The following is a 24,524-nucleotide window of genomic DNA, read 5'->3' on the forward strand; positions in this document are numbered from 1 at the left end:
ATGGGGATGTGAAAAATGTTATATCTTAACATAGGGCCACCCCGACTTTCCCTCGTGTTATTTATATGGTTCCTGTGAACAGAGTTTGTGAGTGCATCCCCCAACGCCAGTGGACGCATCTGTTTCTTGTGTGTGTATTTTTTGGCTACTTTTGCAAACAGGAAAGGGATGCACTTGAGGGCAAGGCAAACAAGCAATGAAGGCCTGAGACAACACTGTTGTCAGTGGGAAATGGGATCCAATGTTGAGTCTCTGTTTCAGGCGTTAGCCATAATAACGCTTCCCTCCCTGCTGTTACCTTTGGTTATGGGAGAATCCAGATGCTCTTCTGCATCCCCTTCCTTAGCTGCTCCTGCCTGTGGGAGGCAGATGTAGCGTTGTTCGGCTGCAGAAGCGTGCTCAGCATCCTGGCCCCGCTGTGCCTTGCATCCCCTCTTGACTTGCCTTGCACTGCCACGTGTGGCTGCACCAGGACAACAGTCCTGAAGCCTTTGACCTTTCCTTACCCCTACCTCAACAGCCCGCTCAGTAAAATACAACACCCACAAATCTCTCCACCCCCTAACTCGGCCTCTTCCTCCTCGCAAACGTGATCTAACAACACTCTTCTTCTTCAGGAGCATCGGTGTCACATCAGGATGCTTTACTTGAAAACCAAAGGTGTTGATTTCAAGTTCTCAGAAATATTTGTAACTTTTCTGGTCCCGGCTTTCTGGGTCAGGCTTCGTTAGGGTGCACCAGCTGTAGCTGTGTCCTGTACACGGTAGATTGGATTAGGATTACGGGTATTCAAGTCTGCTTTTTCAATTGGAAATAAAAGTACAGTCCACTTGCATGAGTAAAGAAAAGAAAGGATAACGTGCATTTAATTCCAGGAACGTGATTTTTAGCTTATACAATACCCAGTGACGGAGCAGAGAAGGCATATATATATATATATATATATAAAGAAGGATGGATTAAAAAAGAGCAGTGCCAGATGGTCTCATGAAGTCACTGCCAACTTTGTTGTATCTTCTATCAGAAATATATTAGATCATGTTTCAGGATGGGAGTTTTATTGGAGAGGGTTGGGGGGCTTCTCCTCAAGCGCCACTGCACAATTTACAAGGTATATCTTAGAGGTCTTCTGTTTACCCACTCCTGAAGCACTAAGTCCATCACTGGGAGATGCTCTGTAGCACAGAACAGCCCTTACCCTGCTGTTTTCCAGCCCATGACCTGCAGATTCCTGTGGTCCATGAACTACTACTAAGAGGTCCCTCAAAAGTAACAGGAAAGTGAGCCCACTACCAGAAGACTTAAATTTTTCATGCACAGCTGCAGATTCCTACTTCAAGATTTATCCAGGATCTGCAATTTGAAAAAAGGTGGTGAATTTTGATGTAATAATATAGTTTAACATCTTCTTTTGCTGGTCAGGGTCTCCCACACTTGAACTCCAAGTCTCTTTCACCATGACGTTGTCAAATCTTTACTAATATGACACCTCAACATAGCTGAAATGTTAAGGAATTGGTAGAAGTTTCGTACGCATCTCCAGTACTTATTAAAGCTGCTCCCTCTAGTGCCTCTTAAAAATAAAGGAACTGTGCACATGCGACATTTAGAAATGGAATATTTATTCCCCAGCTCTCATCTCTCCTCTTGGTTAAGAGGAACCAAAATCCCTTTTGCTTTGATGGAGTTGTTGTTTACCTTTACTGCAGTGCCCTTTTTGGCCTGAAAGCTTCTGTGGTAGTTAACCGAAACGGACAATTAATTGCTTTGAGTGCCTTTCTAAAGTTCAGGCGATGATTACTGCACCGAGACGTACCGTGCCGTAACAACAGGCTCACCCTGGAAGCTCCTCCTCACTGTTCCTTCTCTCCTTGCCCTCCTCGCAGCCTCCCCTCTGACTCCAGGTCTGAAATGAAAATGTCCTCCAAAGAGGAATCCCTGGCTAATAAAGAAATGTGTAATTTATTAAGCCCTAAGACATCGTTTTCCTGGGTCACATTTAGTTTCCTCAGGGTTTAGGAGTAGCGCACCCTCTTTTCGAGCAGAAGATGCTCACCTCAAGGGAGGTCGCTGGCTCAGCGTGGTTCCCAGTGCTGGTATTACAGGAGAAACACTTGACAGGCAAAGATGTTCAGCACAGAGTGGTGTCATCTGGAAAAGATGACCCTGCTGTGCCTGGTTTGGGACTGGCTACCCAAATAGCACCCCAAAAGAAAACAAAGATTAACCAGGGCATCCTGAACAAGAGGTGGTGAGATCTGCTCGTGGGCTACTGCAGGGTGCTCGCTGGCAGCTCTCCTAGTGTGCAGTTACTGCACTGGAAGAGATTTAACTTAATGCACAATTTAGATGCTCTTGCTGGCAGTGTCTTGGGGAGGCAGGCAGGTGTGTTAGGAGTCTGTAACTCCCCTATGATCTCCAGCACGTGCCAGCCCAGCATATGTTCTTCTCCCTGCTCCCAAATTAGTCCAAGACCCCTTGCCTTCCCCTCTGCAGTCCTTCCTCAAATGTGTGTTTCCCCAGCTTCTTCCAACTGCCCTCTGGTCTTTTCCAGTGTCAGTCATAAGCTCATGCCTGTACCCGTCTCTGCTTCTGGAGGGGCTGGGAGCAACAGGCACCGTCTCCTTATCAGGGTGGACAAAGAGCAATTACTTCTCTGGATCCTCCCTTCTTGGGAAAATGACGTGTTGCTGGTGAGCAAAGGCAACGGGGCTTGTCCCAGTTCCTGGGGTGGTGGCCCTTGTTGGCGCCTTGCATGCCAAATGGGGGCAATGGGCAAGTAAGTGCCTGGCACAAAGGGTGTTGACCTCTCAAGAGCACAGGCTGCTCTTTGCCTGGAGCATGCCTGGAGCTGCCATGTTCCTGCTCCCTGGCAGCACTGCCTATCCCACAAAAACCAGCACCCAGCTACAAGAGAGACCACGGCGGCATGGGTGTAATACAGGGCATCCTTGTAAATAAGCCCTGGTGCTGTTGGTATTATGGTATGTGTGTGAGTTTTGACTCACTATGTGTAGGATTTAATGAAGCAGCTGATTGAATTTCAGGAAACTTGCAGCCTGAAAGAATCTAGAGAAAAACAAAACTAGAACTTTTTTGCTTAGGAGGATTTTGGGAAAAAAAAATGTTGTTCTGATTGACTGAGATTTTAATTTTGATTTTTCTTTACCACTTGAAGAACTGCTCCTCAAAGGGATTGGCGTAGCTCTAACTTAGTTTTGCAAAGGAGGAAAGGCATTTTTTTCATTCCCAATGTGAGCTAGGAGCTTGTCTGTATATTTTTACTGTATGAGGGAAAGCGTAATGTTGTTTGACGTTGGGTTTTGTGGGCAGAACAACATGATTTGAGAAATGCCCTTCTCACTTCAGCAAAAAACCATGACCTAAGCAAGTATGCTGTCACAGCTTCAAAATCTGTGTGCCTGTAAGCCCTGGAAAATGGGCACAGATTGAAGTCAGCTGCTGTAGGCCGCTGACTGTAGTTCTCCATTGCTGCAACTGTACCCAGAAGGGGCTGATGGCTTTTTTCTGAACAAACCGTGAAATCTTATTTGTCATCTTTTTGTTTGAGCAAAGTTAAATCAAGGCCTTAAATTTGGAGGAAACAAAATACTCAAACTAGTAGACTGCAGATGTTCTTTTTAATAAAGTGATGGTTTCTGTAGGATTTATTCAGCCCTGTCGTATACTTTGTGCTGGCTGGACTTTCTAGGCAGCTGCAACGCAGAGATAAGTTAACTCTTTTGTCAGGTTATAGTTGAACTCCTAATTTCAACAATTTTTTTTTTCTGATTTAAGTTATTTAAATGTTAGAAACCTCATTCACCAAATGCACGCTGTTTAAAGTCATCAGAATGGCATCAGGAATGAATAATTGTTGCTGCCGTGATTTATTGTGTTTATTAGGGTAGCACCTGGCGATCAGTTCAGAGCAGAGCTCTGTTCCCAGGCCGTGCAAACACCGTTCAGTAAATCAGTCGAGCCCTAGCACTGCCTGAAGGTATATAATGGACAATAACACGGTATGTTAATCTTGAATAAGAAGCCCCAGCCAATCTCTGCATTTCAGAAAACTGTTTTAAAAGGTGTGCCAAATATTTTTGCTTCGGGTGTGCAACCAAAATGACTCTCAGCCTTCCGAGGCAAAAAAGGGTTGCTGGGTTGTGTATATCTGAGAATTCAACGCTTACAGCTTCAGCCTCCAGGATGCTGAACTTGCAGACAAGGCAGTTAGTGAAAGAGCAGGGTTTGATTTTAATTTTTGACACAAAAGATTAAATAAACATGAGAATAGTTGTCCCATCATTTTGCTGATACCCACGTAGGAAACACTTATATCTGTGCAGTTTATCACTGTAGCTCTTCGAAGTGTGTTTGGCATATCCCACTGCAAAGAGTCACTGTGTACAGGAGGTTATTGTTTGCCTTGAAAATCCTTCTTCGTTAAATTGCTGCTTGATTTGGAGAGGCATTCTGGATACAAGATTTTGTCTGAGGATAGTCTCACTGTGAAAACCTCTGCATTTCAACGCAGTTTCTCCAGTGTCAGATATAACAAAATGATGCACATTGAAAGTCCCTGTTGCTCTTTTGCAGCGATTACTTTCTGCTAGCCCCTTTCCCTGCAGTCAGAGCTGCTGCGCGGAGGCCCTTCTGTGTGGCCGGGCGTTCGGCTGCCTCCTCTCCCTGCCAGCCTCCAGCCCATCTGCCCAGACCTGACATCAGCTTTGCACAGGGCTGTAGCTCCTTCTATTAAGCTTTATTTTGAAACTCCTGGCAAAAAGTATTCTGTATCATCCACATCAAGGGGTTTCAGATTCCAGATTTTCCAAGGCACAGTTTGGGGTTTGGTTTTGTTTTGGTTTGGTTTGGTTTTTTAATTTAAATCTCAAGATGTTACCCAGGTGGACCTGGGGGCTTTCCAGGGTCTCCACAGTTCCAGCATCCCTGATCTGTTGGGCATTAGGGCGCAGCCTCTTTAGCTCTGACCGTATGCTTGAACACGTAAAGGTGTCTGAGTGCTGTGGCTGCACAGCAGTGTCCAGGAGGACTAACGCCTCCGGGGAGCATCAGAAGGACCTGCCGCGCGTGCAAGTCTGCAGCCGATCCCTTCGTGCATGGGGAGTCTCAAGCACGTGTCCGTGGCGTAAAGTCAGAGGAGCCCTAACCCCAAAACGCCAGCTGCTGAGGTGGTCTATACCCTTCCTCTCGTGTTGTGCCAGTGGCCTCGGTGTTGAAGCCCCCTTGGTGCTTCCTTCCCCCGCGGGAGGATTTGGAGGCGGCACAGAGGAAACCCCTTTCTGGTCAAACAAGGAGCTTTGGAGGAAAAAAAAGAGTCTGAAGGGGAAACGTTCTACTCACAGCATTTGCACTGAGCTGTTTTAATTTTTATTTATCTCCAAATAATGTCCAGTCGGGGGTGAGTCAGCCTGGGATATGGCCCAGACCACCTCCTTTGCAAGCCTTCATGGAGGGCAGTGCTCCACGGTGTCTCTTACCAATGTCTCGCTAAATGCTTTATTTTGCAATTTTTTTAAAACCCTACAAAGCTGATCTTTTTTTTTTTTTTCTTCTCTTTCCTCTCTATCTAGTTTTGTATGGAGCTGAACCAGCCGACGCTGCCAAACATCCGCAAATGGAAGGGCCCTAGAGGATGTTGGAAGGGTGTTGTTTCCGAAAAACCCTCGGGCCAGCTACACAAGGTACATTAATCCCTAAGTCTGAACTTTGGCTTTGCTTTTTTTGTCCCCTCTAAGCAAGCACATATTTTGAATCTGTTTAAGGCAAACCATTTTGCAAATCTTTTTTGGCAAGGTTTGCATCTCTTGTTTTTTAAGCTGACTCTTCCTATAGCTTTCAATTCAACTGTGGGATTGATTTTTTGGAAGAATTGTTTTCCTCAGCCTGTGGCACACTTGTAAGGAGGAAGGTGTGTGTGCTTGGGGGAGGTATGGTGGATAAAAACAGAGAAATATAGAGGAAAGGCTACACATTAGGACAAGGAAAGAGTCCTTGGTTTTGCCCCTGGCAGGCTGAATTACAGTACTTCTGAATTTTTTTGCGCTAGTCAGCTGAGGTTGTTCCCCAGCACAGCACTGGCTGGCATTCAGAAGAGCTCCCCATTTTCCTAGTTTGCAAGTGAAGACCCTGCAGAGGGGCTGTGCAGCCTGCTGTCCTCATCTGGAAGAGGAGCTTATCTCGCACGTTCCCCAGAGTGCTCTGCACTGGTGTTTAAAATGCCATGGACTCCATTTGAAATCAGCACCTTGCTGCACTGTGCTTTTCCCTGCAGCACCTTATGCCGTGGGAATAGATGTATGTACTGCAGTGAGGTACTAATTTATAAGGTGGTGACAGCTGCACCTGCTACCCTTGACAGTATTCAAGGTATAGCTGTATTGGACTGGACACCACTAATGGTGCCCAAAAGCAGTCTCTCCCAAGGGAAATCTCTCTTTTTTCCCTTTAAGGGAGCTAATGAGATTTCAGAGCAAGGTCCTCCTCGGGCTCAAGCCTGTTGTTGCTGAACAAGATCCTTTTCCTGATGCAGTTATTGCAGCATGGATGTTGTTGTGGTGTGGAAGCAAGAAGCGAGATCTGTCATGTAATGAATGGTGCCTAGCAGTACATCAGGCTGTCTTCATCTATACTGAGCACTTTTGTTATTAAAAGATGTGGCTGCAGTTGTGTCCCGTAATCACGCTGCTTAGAATCCACATTTCCTTAATCTGGCTTTTCCAAATCAAGTTGTATCACTGCTCACACCTGAGGCTGTTGTTGGACTCTGATGTTTTGGGAGGTGCAGCAACTTTTGCTGCCCTTCTGAGTAAAACAGAAGAATGGCAACTAACAGGAGAGAAAAAAAACGAACCAAAACCCTCCACCTGAGCAGCACAAGGATTGGACTCTACCTACCACTAGAAAGACACAGAGGGTCTGAATGTGTCCAAGGTTTAGCACAATTCACACTTAATTCTGATGCAGAGTGCAAATCCCCTTCAGGACATTTTTATTCCTGGCTGGAGTTTTCCTTTGGGATCTCTTGTTAGACCAGATCATTAAAACACTGAATTTTAAAAGTTGTTGAAGTTGTTGAAGTTGTTCCCTCTGCTTTTTCCTTTTTTCCAAGAATGATTAATAATTGTTTCAGAGTTTCTATGTTAAATCCAGTCTTTAGTCTATTTTTTCCTGAGCTGTATTTCCAAAGATAACAATGAAAGTTTTGACAATGGGCTGCGTAATTAAAAATCATCATCTACCTTATTTTACTGGTGAGGATGTAAGGATGAATGGTTCACAAAATTATGGGAAAAGTCTGTGGCCAAGCTAAGAATAGAAATGGTATCTACTGACTCTTCCTTTTAGCTGCTTTAACAGAAACCTGCCTGTGCTGGAGAACCCTCCACTAAGCCAAAAAGTCTACTCTACCCCTCGGGTTAGTTAATGGGTCCGTCAGATTTGAACATTGTGTACACAAGTGCAATGCAGTGAAGTAAGGCAGTGTAACCCTGAGCGTATAGCATCTTCGGCACAAGCTGATCTCGGGATGCTCTATAGGGCTAAATAATGCAGAATGGTGGATGGTGCTTCAGGCTCGTGCTTCCACACGTCCCGGGCATTTGGCCTTCAACCAAGCAATGACTTTTGACCACCATGTTGATGTGAAATCTGGAGCCAGGGAATAGTGAACAGCCGTTGACAGCAGTTTTATTCTTCCACATCTTTTCCTAGAGCAGTTTTCAGACCTTAGACTTCTGACTGGTGGAATAATTTTGTCAGTATTTTAAAGGTGAGTTATCTAAAGGAGCTACCAAAGGAAAAATCCAACCTTAAATCAAAAATCCAAAGGCTGAACCCATCTAAAAACCAAAAATCCTACCTTTGGTAGCCAACCTTAATACTTCCTTTCAAGGCTCACGGGAAGTCAGCAGAGCAGATAACACTTTTTTATTGCAGCTGAAATGGAAAAAACTCTTCCTTGCGATGGATTTAACGACAATTTGCTAAGGGAAGCGGGTTTGAATGATACCAAGGAAAATGGTGTCTGGGTGATGGGAGGAGAGGCTGACAGGCTTTGAATTAGGTAGCGCTGCTGGTGTGACCAGGGTGGGCAGCTTTCTGAAAATGCCAATTCCACGTCCTGAATTAATCAAAAAAACCCATGCAGGATGATAGAAACATAGCTAAAAGGAGCGGAGAGCTGAGCGTGAAACATTCAAGCTGCAAAAGAGACAGAGAAGATTGACAGGGCTGAGAGGTCTAGACCAGATTTCATGCCAAGAGACTCAAGGAGCCTGGATATTTTTAGCTTGCGCCGACAGAAATCTGTGAGATGGCATACGGCGTGGGGAGAAGGAACAACTGTGCACAGCATCATCTACCGCAACCCTAGCAGTCGCCCAGTGAGACCATGAGGCACGGAGCTCAGGGTCAGACAAACAATCCTTATTTTCCTATGGATAATAAACTACCTCGTTATTGACCACGCTCGGAAGAATCCGATGCCTTTCCTGGACTAGGAGGAAACGAGGACTGTATCAGCCCAAACACGTGCACGAGAGGCGGCATCTTTATCTTTCACCCCTGTGGTGGTCCTGAACGTGCTCCACCTGTATAAGATAAAACAGCTTATTAAATCTTTGGCTGGAGCAAGCAGTGCTTAAGTTACCTGGGTGTCCGATAGCCAGCGTACAGACGCGAGGGGCTGCAGGTAGCAGAGCAATATGTGTTTGAAACTCAGCACGCTCCGTTTTCAGCGAAGTCAGTGGGGCTGCCCGGGGAGCGTTCTTCCCACATCTGGTGGGGCTTTTGGTTGGGGTGAAATAAAGAAGCATTTCCACCCGTTCTCTTTATCTCCTACTGGTAGCCTAGGATGCTGTTTCTCCTTTACGCTTGTGCACAGCGAGTTGGGCTTCCTGCCCTCCGCAGGCACCACGCCCGCATATAAACCTGCATTGTCTTTTACCGCCTCTGCATATTTTGGGAGTGATGTACACCACTGCCAACAGAAAGAGTGGTATTGAAACTTGCAGGTGAAAGTTTCATCTAGGGGGCTGCATCTGGGCAGAATGTTTTGGTTTTACCTTCTTACTGCTAGCTTTTCTCTTTTTTTTAATTCCAGGGAGTTGAATATTCTGGCTTCCTCTGGGATACAACAGCTGGCATTGAACTGAAAGATGCCTCATCTCAGGAGAGTGCACAGACTAATGGCAATGGGAAGCACTCATATCCTCACCCATATCTTGCACATTTCAAGGTAACTGCCGTTGCGCCAACCTACCCTTGCAGACTTTAGCTTTTATTAAAAAAAATGTGGGTAAGATGGAAAGAGACACAGTCTTCTAACAGATAAAAATTTGTGTGAGGCTCTAACCCATCTCATCACTTCAGCACTGCCTCATGCCTTGATTATAGAAAGGTGCTTAGTGGGCCTTAATACGTATGGCAGATCACCAGAGTCCGTCCTTTCCCTTGCTCCTGTGGGAGCAAACCCTGCTGCAAGGGAGCATTTGGGCACGTGAGGGTCAGTGGGTCTTCAGTAGCATCCACAGCCGCTGAGAGCGTGACAGAAGTCACCAGTCACCTTGTTCTGCTTTTACCAAATTAACACAGCAAGGACAAGGTGCGTATCCAGCAGCAGCCAGCCACAGGGCTGTGATTCTTGTGAGTGGAGAGGGGTAAGTGTAGGCAGAATGGAGACAGATAGATACATGGAGAGATATATATATATAGAAGGCACAGTGCTCCTGAGAGACTCGGGCTGATCTATCTTATGTTGTTGGCATAGTGCAGAGTTTCCATTTTAAAGCTTTTTCACTAGGCTGAACCCATCTAAAAGAACATCCTGCATTTTGGAAACTCTTCTCGTACATATGCTTGAGTGAACATACAAGCACAGAGAGCCCATCTCTGCACAGGATGTGATGGAGGGGTCCAGTTTAGGCAACTTGACATCTCTGGTAATGCTTTGAGAGAAGCATTAATAAAATAATTATGAATAAATTACTACAAATAATTAATATTAATTAATCATGTAAATAGGTCAGTATTAAGAGTAAGTATTACTTGTGCCAAGTGAGTCCCAGAAGGTAAGCAGAAGATTGCAGGGAGCCAACAGCTCCTTTCAAGGTACATTAAGTTTCTTGGTTAGTCTCTGTGACGGGCCAGGGCTAATCACAAGAGAGGAGTAATTAGCCCATGTAATGACCATGACATTATTTGTAGCTTATTAACAACTGGTTTTGCATAAACTGATTTTCATAAGCAGACGGCTTCTTTCTGCAGCCGTGGCGGAAATAAGCTGTTTGCTTATGCAAACCAGTTTTCCCAGAACCGAGAGGGTATCAGGTTATTGCAAACAAAGCTGCAAAACACCTTCCCGCTCTCCCTCCCCAAACCAAGGCAAACCAAAACACACCACATGCATAGCAAAGTGAGTCCCAGTCACGCAGATTTACTGCCGAAAGCACTGGGAACAGGCGCGTGGTTTTGCTTTGTGGCCTTCCGTGCCCTGTCTGCATGGCATTGATTTCTCCTCCTTCCTCTCCCAGGTTGGGATAAATGATCTAACGCTGGTTAACCTTCATCTGGCCTTGTCGTCCTCGGCAGGAGAGAATACTGGGAAGAACCACGACAGCCACAAACTGGCAGCCTTTGCACAGACTTTGCAGGAGACTCTGAAAGGTAGGGCAGTTTTTTTCCTGCGGGCTATCACATGCATGCTGGCCAGTTTATCTAATCGAAAGGAATTTAAAAAAAAAGGAAAATCTGTCTCAGTGCGAGTTTCACAAATACCTTCATCAGCCTTGCAACTGTCTTTACCGGTATTTGTATTTGAATGATGGATAGCGTGGCGAATGTGCTTTTCCCTTGCTCATTGTCTTATAGTCTTTCCTAATTAACTCAAACAGCACAGGGGATCCTACTGGCTTTGACACCATTTTTTCAAATGAAGTTCCTTCTGATTTTATGCTAGTGTAAGAGCGAGTTCAGCCAAAAAAAAAGAGAAGACACCAGGGTTAAGACGCTATTTTAAGTGTTTTGTGGAAATGACACCTACCTGATCTCAGAACAAAGCTTAATGGCTTTTTTCCAAAAGAAATAGATTCTATATATTTATTTTTTGGATAATTGGAAGCACTTTGGAAAACCCAATGCAAATCAGGAGATGGCTGCTAATAAGAAAAGAGACCAAATCCTGCTTTGGTACCTGGGTTTAATATGCAGGATAATTTTGTTGATTTCAAATAAGTTTCTCTGGTTTTACACCAGGATGAGGGACACCAGAATTTAGATCTGAACTTGAGCAATGTAATAGGCAGCTGAATTTCTTTACCTCATTTCTGAGAATTTGCTTCTTACTTTGAAGCTTGCAAATTAAATTAAATTTCCTACAAAGCAGAACAGCACATTTCAGATTCTAAACGTTGCTGATCTTGTTATAGGAATAGAAAAATCTAGCCCTTCATTTACTGCTTGACAAAGATGCAAAAGGGTTACAAGGTTTATATGCATGATGATTTTCAGCTTGGCCCAGTTTAGCAACGTTGGTCACTTGGAAGCATTAATATCCCTCTTGTATACACAAGAGGTATTTGCAGTTTTTATGCGTGTTCTATTGTTTTTCCTTTTGAGCTGCAAGAAGTCAGAGCTATTTTTAAGTGCTACTGATTTAAGTACTTGCCCATGTACCTTGAAACTGGAAAGGATGAAGGTAAACAAAAGGATCGTTTGTTTAATCCCCAAAGGCTGAACTGAGACAGATAAATGTGTAGCTCTTCCGAAGTCAACCGAGTTGCATTTCCACTGCATCTAAATTTAGACTGTTGGCATTAGGGCTTCTCTTTATTTCATGTTTTTATTTTCATATGGTGGGCACATTACTGGAGCATGCTTGTTCTTGGCTTAGTCTTTCACAAAAGGAGAGATTCAGGTTCCTCCAAACGTGTGGGATTAAGGTCTTGTTTCCTAAACAAATGGTAGTACACACGTGTCACTTTGAAGTACTGAATTACCCTGCCAAAATCAATGTCATGCTTAAAATTACCGCCATCTTTCAATTTCTTCCAAATCAATCCATAAAATATGGGTAATAAGAACTGATTTTTCTGTGAGTACTGCAGTAAATTTGAGTTTCTGCTCCCATTTTGCTAACAGACGCCTACTCTGTTATCTTTCATTCTTACGAAGAGGCACGTGAGCATCTGAGGACATTTGGTTACTATCCACAGCCTCCTGTAATGCAGAGCCCTGGTGTCCCCATATTTCTCCCATCAGACCAGTGGGTCCTGGTTCCTTTTTCCCCCTCTTTCTTTCCCTTCAGCAGTAGCAGAGAGTCACGGTGGCTGTTGGCTGCTCATAGCTAACTCTTGCAGCAGCCCTTCTGCCTTCTCTCAAGAACTCCACCAGTTCGTCTTCAGTGTGGTGACCACGGGCAGGACATAGATGCTGTTCTGGATGTACTGGAAGGGCTTGGACCCAGGGACCAGGGTGTTGGCTTAGTCACCTTCTCCCATCTGGCTTGGCCATATTCCAGGGGCTACCCATGCATCAGGCACTAGGCTTAGAAGACCTTTGAGCGGCGGTAGGGAGCCTCTTAGCAGCTGATGTACCATCACATCCTTCTCATCCTCTGCTTCTCACTCTCTCCAGGAAGGATTTGGGGGTTTAAGGGTTCATGAGGGGACTCATTCAGGGCATGGGAAAGCCAGGGAGAGTGTCCTACAGGTGTCTCTTTGGACTGCCACGAAGCAAAGGAGGGTTTCCCGGTTCCTGCAGGAAAGCAGATTTCAACACTGCAGACCTTCTGCAGGCACTGGAAGGCCCTCAGCTGACTGCGTTGGCACACCGGTGCTCAGCCGCTGCGGCACAGGGCTGAGTTAAGGCAGCGCTTTGCTTTGCTGGCTGAGAGCCACCCACAGACACTGCTAAAAGTCAGTGGTGCTTCAGTGAATTTGCAGATGCATTTGCAAACAGACTGGACTTTTTCCTCACCTGAAGAGTTCTCTGTTGACAAGGGCAGGGTTGCTTTGAGCCCGATGGGTCTGAATGTGTGTGGGAGCACCCCTGAGAGGTAATGGGACATGCGCCTGTCTGCTACGGGCTGTAGGCCACCACGTCCCACCAGATGGAGGCTCTGGGTCCTTGTGGGACAGTATAGTCTGTGAGAGGGACCTTTGCAGCAAAAGATGGGTTGGTAAGGGAGCGCTTGCTGCTCTGTCCTGCCGGAGGAGGAGGAGGACCAGGTTGCATCAGCTGAGGAGCCTCTGGCTCAGGCTGCTGCCCAGTCCTGAGGAGGAGGAGGAGGAATGAGCCCTGCCAGTCTCAAACTCTTGTTTCCTCCAAAAGAGGAAAATCACATCACAGCACCAGTAGCATTGTCTCGATTTTCTTTTTTCCCCTATCTGATTGTAACTGTGGACATTGTGACTGCCGTTTTCAATCAGTTATCATGCCTCGTTATGGGCAACGGCATGAATTCTTTGGCTAAGTTTGGCCAAGAGCCGTTGGGGCTGATCCGTGAGACCCCTGAGAGCTGCAGCTGCTGCATGGCGGCTCTGCTCCCTGCCTTGGCTGAGGGACCCGGGGTGACCGGGGAAATGAAGTTGGTGGCTATCTAGAAAATTGGTGTTGCCTGCTTTTCCTGCTTAGTGCAGAGCTGCCCAGCCTTTTCCCTGGTCATTTGTAATCATGGGGAGCCCCAGAAGCTTCTGTGAGAGGGGACCAGAAGCAATCCTTTCCCTCCCCGATGGCAAATTGGGTTTCGGCTTCTTTAACACACCCCAGCCTGTTCCGTCTGTCAACTTTACGCTGCATTTTGATTTTGTGCTTAATTATTCTGCATGCAGAAATTTAAGTGGGTGAAGAATACAGTGACTCCCTCCCTGTGCATGCAGCAGGCTGACTTCTTACCTCATTCCGAGCACACGGTTAGGTGCTGGGTCTTTTAGGCTCTGCTCTTTCTAAACTGTCCAGAACGGAGCAGTCAGTTAAAATTTTCACTTGTGATTATGTTTTTTTCATAGATTTTTCATGCAAGGGAAATAGGCTTGAGGGTTTGCTAAAAGAAGTGAGAGTACTTTAAGAATAGAATCGAATATATTTTGTGCGGGATCAAGATACTGCTGTTAAGATCCCTGCCTCTCTGTCATTTTTAAACACCACCACCTCTCCCCCCCCCCCCAAGGATGTGCTCCAAAGGTTTCTGTAACGGCCTTTCCCCACTTATACAGCTGAGCTGAAAGCATGGAAGGAGCCGAGTGCTGCCTTGGCCATTAAGCAAGCATTAGTCCTGAAGGACCAAGACGGCGCAGTCACATTTCAGGCTTCCTGGTCCTGCCAAGTGAGAGATCTTGGGTTTTTTGCGATAGGATGCATGCAAAACCACTGGCTCCCAGCAAGCACCATCATCCCATTACGCAAGAACTGATTTTCTTTTGGGTTCTGATGGAGCTTAAAATAGCTCGGGTTCAGGTTTGGGTTTTTTGTTTCTTTTAAAGGTGGGAAGGCCACTGTCACAACACTATAGAATAATATTTAAACCTCCTGTCATTTCCAATATGATTTGTGACTTGCAAAGGGTAGAGAAACCACAAATAGTTTCACTATTGTTTCATTGCCTCTCTGCATCTTAGCAAGCAGCATGTTTTGAATTATTTGGTTTGGTAAGTCATAGGCTATCAATCTCGCTTCTCTCCAGCCCTTTCCCAATACATCTGTCAAGCAGTGCAAGACAGGAGTGGAATAGATTTTGTTGCTTAACTTGCGCTCCCTCTCCTGGCTAGCTACTTCTACAGCAACAGCACAAAACAAGGAGGTTTATCTGTGAGCACCAGGTGTGGTAAAGCAATCCAGCCGTCCACCCCTTCTCCCTCCACACTTCAACCCCAGGAAGGAAAGGGCTTACAGAATCGCATAGTTCTCGTCTCTGAAGTCAGATTTGGGATAATTTTTGGTGCATTTGTGCCTCCTTTTAGCATCTTCCTCCTTCTCCAGGACCAAGCTGTAACGCAGCGACATCTTTGATCAGCTATCAGCATTCTTGAGTTTGTCTTACCAGACATTTCTGGCAGTGGTTTGAGATGGGCACCGGGACAAGCGCATTGTCCTTGTACCCCAGTGCACAGCTGGGATGTCTCCATCTGCAGCTGTGGAGCTAGGAGAGCACACATTGTGGATATGAAATTAGGGTCCAGAGTTTCCTTTCTCACGTCACTGGGGCTGGAAATAAAATGGAACTGAGGCCATTTTCTATTCACATGAAGACAGGATTTTTTGATGAGCATTCCAAGTCATTCCCTTAGTTTCTTTGAAAATTCAGCCCTAGACAAAGTCTAAGACATCCCAAGTTCAGCAGTATCCCTTCAGTCGGCCAGGCAAAGGAAAGTTGCTGTAGTCAGGGTGTGTCTGTGTGGTTTGTGAACTCATCTTCTGCCATCAGGCTTGCAGGCTGCTCCTTGGGCTTGTTCTTTGGGATTTCTTAAATGCAGAGGGTTAGAACGAGCACTGTGCTTTTGGGACTCTGGTATATACCAGCAAAAGGCTGTGTCTTCCTGGGATCCTCACAAAAGTGTCCTTGAGTCTTACAGCAGATCTATAAAAAAACAGTGTCAGGACTAGTTAAACCTAATATGTGTTTCTTGCAGAAAAAGAAAAAAATAAGCTTATAAAGCTACAGATTTCCAAAAACCTCTAAGACCAGAACTGCTTGTCTTTGAGTTTGTCACTATCAGTGAATAGCAAACAAAGGACACCAATATAAATGAGATTATATTTAAAAACAAGCATGAAATGTGTACTGGCTGTTTTTTATTGTCATGAGGAGAATGGCCATGAGTAAATAGCCAGTGAAAAAGGTTTTAAACAGCATTTATTTCGGGAGTTCTGAGTAAAGTCAGCTTTGCTACTCAGTATTTGTATTTTTCCTCCTCCCATTTATCCTCTCTCCCTCTTGTATTTAAGCGATGGATGTCCATTCCCCCCATTCATTTCTATTTTTCCTGTTTTCTAGGAGAAAAAGACGTGATCATCCTCGGAGATTTTAACCAGGCCCCGGACAGCAGCGACCACGACATCCTGAGGAAGGAGAAGTTCTATCACCTGGTGCCTTCCAGCACCTTCACCAACATAAGCACAAAGAACCCACAAGGGTCCAAGTCGCTGGATAACATCTGGATCAGTCGGAGCTTGAAAAAGGTTTTCACAGGTAGAGTTGCTTTTTAGTGAGGTCACGTAACCTTTAGTTAGGTTAACGGCATGTGTCAAATTTGGGCAATATTACTTATCTTCTTCTCTGTGATTCTTTTTCATGCAGGCCACTGGGCTGTTGTGCGAGAAGGTCTTACAAACCCATGGATCCCCGATAACTGGTCCTGGGGTGGGGTGGCTTCGGACCACTGCCCCGTGCTTGCTGAATTTTACCTGGAAAAGGACTGGAACAGGAAGGAGGTGACGCGGAACGGGAACGGGGTGACGGTCGAACGCAACGACTCCCACGCTAAGCACGAACGATGACGTGAACTTGAGGGTGCCTCTTCTGCTCCCCAGTGAGCGGCCAAAGGCTCTGTTCGCTCGCAGCTCAGAGCAGGACTGCCTCCCCCTCTTCCTCCTTCCCGCTCTCCTCCCCGCGCCTAGAAAAAGCATCAGCACTTGATTTTGGTGGCCCTGGCTTTGTGCCCCTCCTGGACAGTTGTGGGGTGTCTCACAGCAGCGGAGCAATCTGCAGCTTTTTCTGGGGACACAGTGGACATTTCCATGCCTTGGAGATTTGGATGAGAATTGTACAGAAAATAAAGTGTACTTTTAATACTGTACAGGATCTTTGCTAAAATGCAGCCAAGCAGGGCTTTGCTGTGAGGGTGAGGGGGGAGTGATGGTTATTTTCCTTTGCCTCCTTGTAAATTGAGGGAATAAGAGAGGCCCCAAAAAGAGGGACACTGTGGAAACTCTTGGCCAGTCGCAAATGCTGTTCAGCACTTGCAAAAGCTACTGAAGCTGGTCCCTACGTGACCTGAAATGAGGCCTGAGTGGTCCTTCCAGCTCAGCCTGGAGAGGCACCGTTCCTCCACAGCCCCATGTGGATGTGGGCACCATTCGTCCTTCCCTTCCTCTCTCCTTATGCTCCTGGCAGTGTGCATTTTGCCCCAGAAGGGCTTCCTGGAGCTTGGCTTTGGCTTTTTGTTTGGCATGCAGCATTCAGTGTTGTTTTTTTCCTGCACGCTAGCCTTCAGGAGCTGGGAAACCACTGACTTGTCCCTCTGCAGAACCTGGTCCATTTCTCCAGTGCCCTTTGCCATTTCTCCAGTGCCCTTTGCCATTTCTCCAGTGCCCTCCCTGTTGAGGATCTTGCAGGAACAACCCTTGTCCTCTGGCCCTGCAATGGCATCAAAGAGGAGATGTAGCCCTGAGTCTTTGTCCAGGAGTTGGTGTTCTGAGCAGGGCTCTGCCGTGGGGAGAAATAGGTCATACATCGGTGGGAGGTCTATGGATGAGCCCACATTGACATGATCACTGCAAAGGCTGATGCATGTGTTGCACTGACCTCTGCCCATTGATTTTTTAGGGGTTTTCAGTTTTTCCCTCTGGAAGAAGGAGTACGGTTGGACTTGATGATCTTAAAGGTCTTTTCCAACCTATATGATTCTGTGATTCTGTGAAGACCAGGCAGTTATGCATCACTTTCCTGAGCTTCATTGCTGCATAAGCCTGGTCCAGGCACCACAACAGGGAGTCTAAATACAGTGTATGGTCATCGTGTATATGGCAGGGATGGGGTCTGCTTCTAAGGATGTTTGCCTCTGTGCGTGTCCTGGGTGGGGAGGGCTTCAGTCAGCAAGCTGCCATGACAGCACTGGAGATGGAGCATTAAATTTGCCACCTACATAAAATTTTTCAAGTAGCAATTAATAAACAGTGACCTAGAATGGAAACATATAAGGACTGGAAAAAGCAATTCAGCATCTGCAAAAGAAATAGGTTGAGTGTGAAAGGTGCTGAGCTGCCCAGTTAGCCCAGCACCTTCTGCTCCAGCTCCAGATGACCACACAGCACATTTTGCTGCTGAGTGGAAAGGAAAGCTCTCTGGCACAACTCACTGGGCTATAAAGGGGAAACTACTCCTGACAGCAGTGCCACACCACAGGAGATGTTGTAACTGAGGGGTTTACAGCAAACCAATATAATATTCCCATAGCACTTTCATTAGTTTAACTTTCTGAAATACTGTCTCATTTCAGGTAGCAACAACTGAGTAAATTCACATGCAAACACACACGGTTGAATAGTTCAGTTTTTCTGACTATACGCAAAACTAAAACTGGAGCAAGGTGGAATAGCCTGGAAACTGAAGGATGGTTAAGTGGTTCACTTTCAAGTGGCTAAGTCAATGATTAAGAGTTCAGAGCATCAGACCAAAAATGCATCTTTACTTCCTCAGCATTCCCTGTTGAAAATGAGAGGTGCAAGCGTTTGTCCCAGGTCATTAAAGAAGCCATCGGGAGAGCTTGGCTCCAGCTTTCGTTCTGGATCCTTACTGCTGCTTTGTCCTTTTCCAGCAGGCATGATTTTGCTGCCCTCCCTCTTAATTTGCGCAGCACCAAATCCCCCAAGCAACTCTCACTGGACCACTGCAATCTGTAGGTGAGGATGCAAAAGAGTTGCCTGAGTCAAATGAGTATCACATGAGGTGAGCGGCAGTGACATCCCCAAGAACACGCTCGCTCTCTTGTACCAACTAGCGTTTGGTAGCGTTTCCCTGCTATAGACGTGTTTGGAGGCTGAGATGACTTCACAGCTTTAGAAATAAAAGTTGAAAGGGCCAGACCACATTTAATCTGCTGCGCGTGTAAATAAACACAGAGGCACCGAAGCCTGGAGAAGCACCTGCAGTGTCTTGTGTGGGTGGTGGTCTGCAAGCAGCAGTGCTCGCAGTTGCAGGAGGGGCCCTTGCTTTGGCTGATGAGTTGCCAATTAGCACGGGCTGCTGGTGGGGGAAGTGAGCTGAGCCACCCGCATAACCCATGTGTGAGCTGTAGGGAAGGTTAATGAGGCTGGTCTGTAGCCCAGAGGTTGCTCAGCCCAGCCCACTGGGAGCTCTGGAAAGGTAATTATTTGGTGAGTAACTGGAGTAAGATGGCTCCTACAGGATCAGAGGGAGGAGGATAGAGGAGTCTGATACCTACAGGTGGATCTCTGCCTTGCATGGAGCATCAGTACGAGGTATGTGCCTGGTTACTTCGTGTTGGGAATCAGCAGTGCCTGACCATCTTGATCTTTTCACTGGTTTTAAAAAGCTTGCTTTGCTTTTTGTGTGCCACATCCTTGGAGGATGGTGAGGTGATTGTGAGTCTGTTGGATTTGGGAGTTCCTGAGAGCATTTGTCGTGTTACGGTGGTTCAGAAGCTGAAGTGGTGGCCGGCTTCCTCCTGCGACTGTGGGAGCAAACCTGAACAGCAGTTTTATTTCAAGATGCTTATAGCAGAAGCGAGGCTAGCTCAGCTTTCTGTAGCTGTATTGCCCTGGCAGCACCAAGGGAAGCAACAACGATGGAGGCGGCACAGAAACAGTGAGTCTTTCTTGCAAAAGGCCTGATACAGGCTCTACACCTTGCATGTTCTGGGCTCCCCTCAGGAGCCCAAATTCTGTGAGGCTGGGTCCTGCCTCATAAGTAATGTCACCAGCGGCTACAGACCGTTTTGGTCCAGGTTTATTTTTTTATTAAGTATAGTCACTTCTGGAAGGCAATTCAGCTCACCTGTGTGCAGCAAAGGGTGGTGGAGCAATTCCCTGCCTACTGCACGTGGAGCCTGGCCGCTTTCTTAGAACCAAGCACTACCTCTTGTCTCCTCCCGACACGTGCCAGCCCCAGACCTCCCCTGGCCGGGTGATGTGATGACAGCTGATGCAGAGCCTGTGGTCCCTGCGGTGGCTGTGGCTGGGGAGACCCCACAGCGGTGGCTTCTGCAGGGGACCTCTGGTCTCCTCCTGGCAGCCTCTGGGAGGTGGCTGTGGTGGGGCATGGTTGAGTTTTCAAGTTGTTTCTACCTTTTAGCACCTGCTGGAATAAAAGCTTAAAGCAGCTCGCTGAGGCTGAGGGAGGCACATCTCCTGTTTGGCCTCTCCTCTTTGCTCCCTGCGGCAAAGGCTTTCAAAACATCCACAGCCAAATTATTCTCCTTTCCTATTTGCTCTGACCTATTTGCTCTGACCTGTTTGCTTCAGGGCAAAGCCTCTGCTTTGTCTTGTGGGCTTGTTAGGAGGATTTATTTGGCAAATGTCCATTTGGTCACTTGGCTTCACAGTATTGTTGCACCAAGCAGTGCTGCAAATGATCTAAAAAAAGGAGTTGTGATACAGGAGGCGTATTTTGGAAAGCTGCTAAAAACCTCTGAGGGGCAAACACAACTAAGTAACTGTCCTGGAAATGAACTTCCAAGAATGAGGTCGTGGCAGCAGCAGGTTGAATGAATCCTGGTGCAGGAGGGATGGAAGCTTGGTCCCACAAGGTAGCCGGTCTTGGCGCTCCAGAGCCCTTGTGGGAATCAGTGCTCAGCGTTCCTAGGAAAGGACAGAAAAGGGTCAGCCCAGGGGATTTCAAGGTTTTCCTAGACATCTAAATGCCTTCTTTCGAGAATGAGTTGATTTTTGGTTTTAAAACTGGTGTCTTGAAGGAGCATGCTCGCCACAGGCAGGAGTCGGATGCGATAGGAAGCAGAGCTCCCAGGGCAGCAGCTGCTGTTCCCTGGAAGTGCTTCAGGTCATACGTTCAAGCACTCAGAAATTGGGTGGAAATGTCCCATATTTAGGTTATGAGTTTTTCCTTATCTGCAGGAAGCAAGGCAAAGCCACACAAGCATTTCCTGGCCTTTGACTTTCCAGATTTCACACTTTCATACAGAGTTCCTAGATGGGAAAAAATTCTTAGGAGGCTTGCGTTCATTTGTTTTTGCAAAGCAAAATGCGAAGTTCTCCCCCGTGCGAGGAGTCCCATTGACTGTGAAGCAGGGCTTCCATGGGAAACGTAGACTGCGGCAGCTTTTTTCATCCTCAGAAGAGGTGCAGCAGCGACTCTTTGTGAATCCGCCTCTCTTGGGGCATGACTGAAGTGCCTTGCCAGCAGGCTGCACGGCTCTTGCTGTCGCCTCTTAGCAGTTCTGGGCTGTGTCCCGCATCCTGCAGAGCAGGACGTGACCACAGTTGCAGACGGAGCCCCTGGCCACTTACCCCAGCCTGTGCCGCTGCCCGGCTTCTCTGCTCATTCACACGGGTTTGGGTTGGATTTCCTCCCGCTGCTTAAAACGCTTTAGGAGATAATGAGGCTTAACAGCTTATAACTTTGGAGCCACTGATAGCATACCTTGTACGAGGGAATGGCAGGTACCCTCACGGAGGTGTTGCTACAAACCTTTTGCTGCTCCCAGCAACATGTTGGCTGCTGCCGGTTGCTGCTTTGGTTATAAGTAATGTCAGGAGGCTGCAACTCTGTGATCAGGTGCCTCTTACGAGAGGCCACACGTATATAGGACAGTATGTAATATAAAAACGTGCACATTCAAGCAGACCCTTTTCTCATCAGGTTATAGCATAAGATGAGATTTTTGTTTGTTTGGTTTTTAGGTTTTTAAGTCTTAAGTCATTTTTACCTCCATATCTGGAAGTAAAAAAGCTAGAATAGAATCAAAGAATCGTAGAATCAAAGTAGCTAAAAGGACTTACTCCAGAGCACCCACAGGTTACCTGTACGTTTAGGAAATATGTGGCTGGGTGACCCTTTGATGACACATCCTTCTGGCCATCTCGTAACCCTGCACGATGAGATGTTCCCAGCCTGAGGGAGGTCCAAAGGTGTCTCTGTAGCAGCTGTGTAAAAGCACAAGCCTTGTTTAAAAAGAAAATAAAATGGAATGTGCACAGACCTGAATTGCAATATTGCTCAAACTGTGTGTGAAGAGAGAACACAAGGAGCACCAGCACCAAGCTCTCAGAGCAATTTCCCACCAGTTTTTAGGGAGTGGCCTTCAAGGAATCTCTTCCTTCTCCAGGCCATTCCTTCAGACCTCCTTCATCCCTTGGCATGCTGGAGGACAAGAGGGGCTGCCTTGCAGCTAGGTGGTTACTTTACGTCCCCCTTCTCTTACTGCTTGAGGTTATCGGCCTGCTCCCACGAAGATCACTCACCGAATGTGTCTGGCTGGGCACCTCAGTACTCTTGCGTACTCTCATTTGGGGTAACCTTAACCTGATTCTTTCAACTATAGGACTATTATTCATTTTCCTAGTAATTTTGTGGTCATGCTACTCTTCCCCTTGCACATGAGGTTTTCCCAGCTGCTTTAAAGGGACTTCTCATCCTGTCCCCATCCACCCAAGTGCTCCCTTGGGTCAAGAGGGTGCTGGAGGAGAAGCACTTGTGCTAGATTTCCTCCCTGCCTTCTGCCCTGTGCCTGGGGGGATGTATAGAAGCGTATGTGGAGACCCAAAGGGTGGCAATACTGGGAAGCTGATTGATACACGCCATGCTTTTCCCTGTCCGTCACCTCTGGGACGGAGAGAGTAGTATGTCTACTTGTAGCACCATGCTTTGCTTTATGCTTAGAAATAAGCCTGTCCCCACCAGGCTGGGGACCCTCCATTGCTCCTTTCTGTCTGCAGCAGGAAGGTAGCAATGTAACAGGCAGGGCTCTGGGTTGGGAAGGTGTGACCAGAGCTACATTTAACCCCATTTTTCACTTCAAAACAAAAAGAAAAGGATTTCTTTTGCTCTTGGGACTGTCGAGGACCTGTGAAGGAGCCTCAAAGAGTCAGGAGGAGTGGAGGGGATGTGTGAGATATTGCAAATGCATGGGGAGTGGGAGGATAGCAGGAGCATGCCAATGGACAGGCAAGAACGGCGTGGGGGCTCCCCAGAGTGACACACATCTAGGACATAGCTGCAGCGTGGAGGGCCCTAAGGAGAAGGGTGGAGAAATGTCTGAGCAAGGATGCTGGGAGCTGGAGGAGTGTGGGGCAGAGAGGGGCTGGGAAAGGAGGAAGGATGGAGATGGGAGAGCAGATGGAGAATTGAATCACAGCTGGAGGCTTCTCCACATGGTCCTGTGTGCCTGGTGACAAATCTTGCCCAAACCTGGAAAATCTTCTTTTCTGAAAGCTATAAAGGAAGATAAAAAAATACAGGGGACCTCAGCTTTAAAATATTGTCAGGGGGGAGAGGAAGGAGAAGAGGTTGACTCATAGATCACGTATGGATCTTTTTGGTGGGTGGGAGTGAATTGCCTTACTTTCTAGGCTCAGAGATGGATGATGTGGTAGGGAACATATTCTTGAGATAAAAAGGAAGGTGAAGGACTGGGATTAAATAAACACAGCCTGAAGAATGAGTGCTAGAGACCAGGACAAAATCCAAGCAGGAGAAATAAGCAAGTAAGCTGGAGGAGACAGCCTGACTGGTCTCTTTTTGGGATGTGGTATGAGATGGAAATTGGGCCCTAATGTATATACATGAGACCCTCCAAGTGCAATTTTCAGGGCACTGCTGGGACAGGGCCTGAAGGTGAGCCCAGCTCTGCTATATTAGAGTAGCTGTGCAGCGGGGCTGGTGTTGGTGTGTGCCCTCTGTTCCTCCTCCAAAGCCCCACAGCATCACACAGGCCAGCGGAGAGGGTCCCTGCAGGGAGGCATCCACCCTGCTCTGGCCCTGCGGCACGAGAGGCGTACCGTAGCCTGGAGCCACTCCTGCGTCACCAGCCAAGTGTCTCCCACCACTGAGTTTTCTTAGGAATTTTCTTTTTCTCTTCAAAATCATGTCTATCCAACCCAATCCTGCTCACTTGCCTGAGCCCTGGCTGTGTGGTCTCCATCCGTGTTCTTTCCTGCTTCATATGGTGGCCAGTGTAGTTGTAACTTCAGCCTTTCTTCATTATCTAAAGAGCTGAAATAACGCTGTACTTCGCCCTGCGTGTCCATAGGCACTTCAGGAGAAGGGGCTTAAAGTGTCTCGGAGGCACTATGCAATTGGGGAAGACACAAAATATTTCAGCAGCACCATAAGAAATGAATTTAGACAACTTTAATGGGAAGGGTATGGCTGTGCCTTGAAAGGTAATCCTGATGGCATCTTTTTATTATAGAATCAATGTAAATGAATGGGTTTAAAATTCAATATCCAGATTTTCTGGATTTAATCTAAGATAGACTTTCAGTTGTGAAAAGTCCATAATCATTCAGTGAAGCCAAAATAAATTCTCCCCTTTGTATATTAAAGATACACAATCTCATTTTAAACTGCATACTGAAAAGAACTCAAGGAACTTCTTAATTTGGTCCTAACATAATATGAAAATTAAGACGCTTTTAAATGAACACTTCCTTATAAAACCAGTTGTTCCAGCTGTTTCCTTTTGCTTTTCTCTTGGCTTAGACAGTGCCTCTCTCAACTTCCACCCTGACTCATGTGTTGTCAGACTTCCATCCTGGTTTCCAGCGTAAATGATTTCCAGCTTTCCCTCCTCACCAGGCAGGCAGGCAGGCAG

At 46.6% G+C, this 24,524-nt stretch overlaps 1 protein-coding gene across 1 annotated transcript in view; it reads left to right on the forward strand.

Moving 5' to 3' along the window:
* Positions 1 to 16,762, forward strand: part of EEPD1 (endonuclease/exonuclease/phosphatase family domain containing 1) — a 65,150-nt gene extending 48,388 nt beyond the window's left edge. The window contains exons 3-7 of the mRNA XM_072851414.1: positions 5,592 to 5,702; positions 9,122 to 9,256; positions 10,551 to 10,683; positions 16,010 to 16,204; positions 16,313 to 16,762. Of these exons, the coding sequence (XP_072707515.1) occupies positions 5,592 to 5,702; positions 9,122 to 9,256; positions 10,551 to 10,683; positions 16,010 to 16,204; positions 16,313 to 16,512 (774 nt within the window). The 3' untranslated portion in view covers positions 16,513 to 16,762. The remainder of the gene's footprint in view (positions 1 to 5,591; positions 5,703 to 9,121; positions 9,257 to 10,550; positions 10,684 to 16,009; positions 16,205 to 16,312) is intronic.
* The last annotated feature ends 7,762 nt before the right edge of the window (positions 16,763 to 24,524 follow it).

This window comes from Ciconia boyciana, chromosome 2, assembly GCF_034638445.1.
Source record: "Ciconia boyciana chromosome 2, ASM3463844v1, whole genome shotgun sequence".
Taxonomy (NCBI): Eukaryota; Metazoa; Chordata; class Aves; order Ciconiiformes; family Ciconiidae; genus Ciconia; species Ciconia boyciana.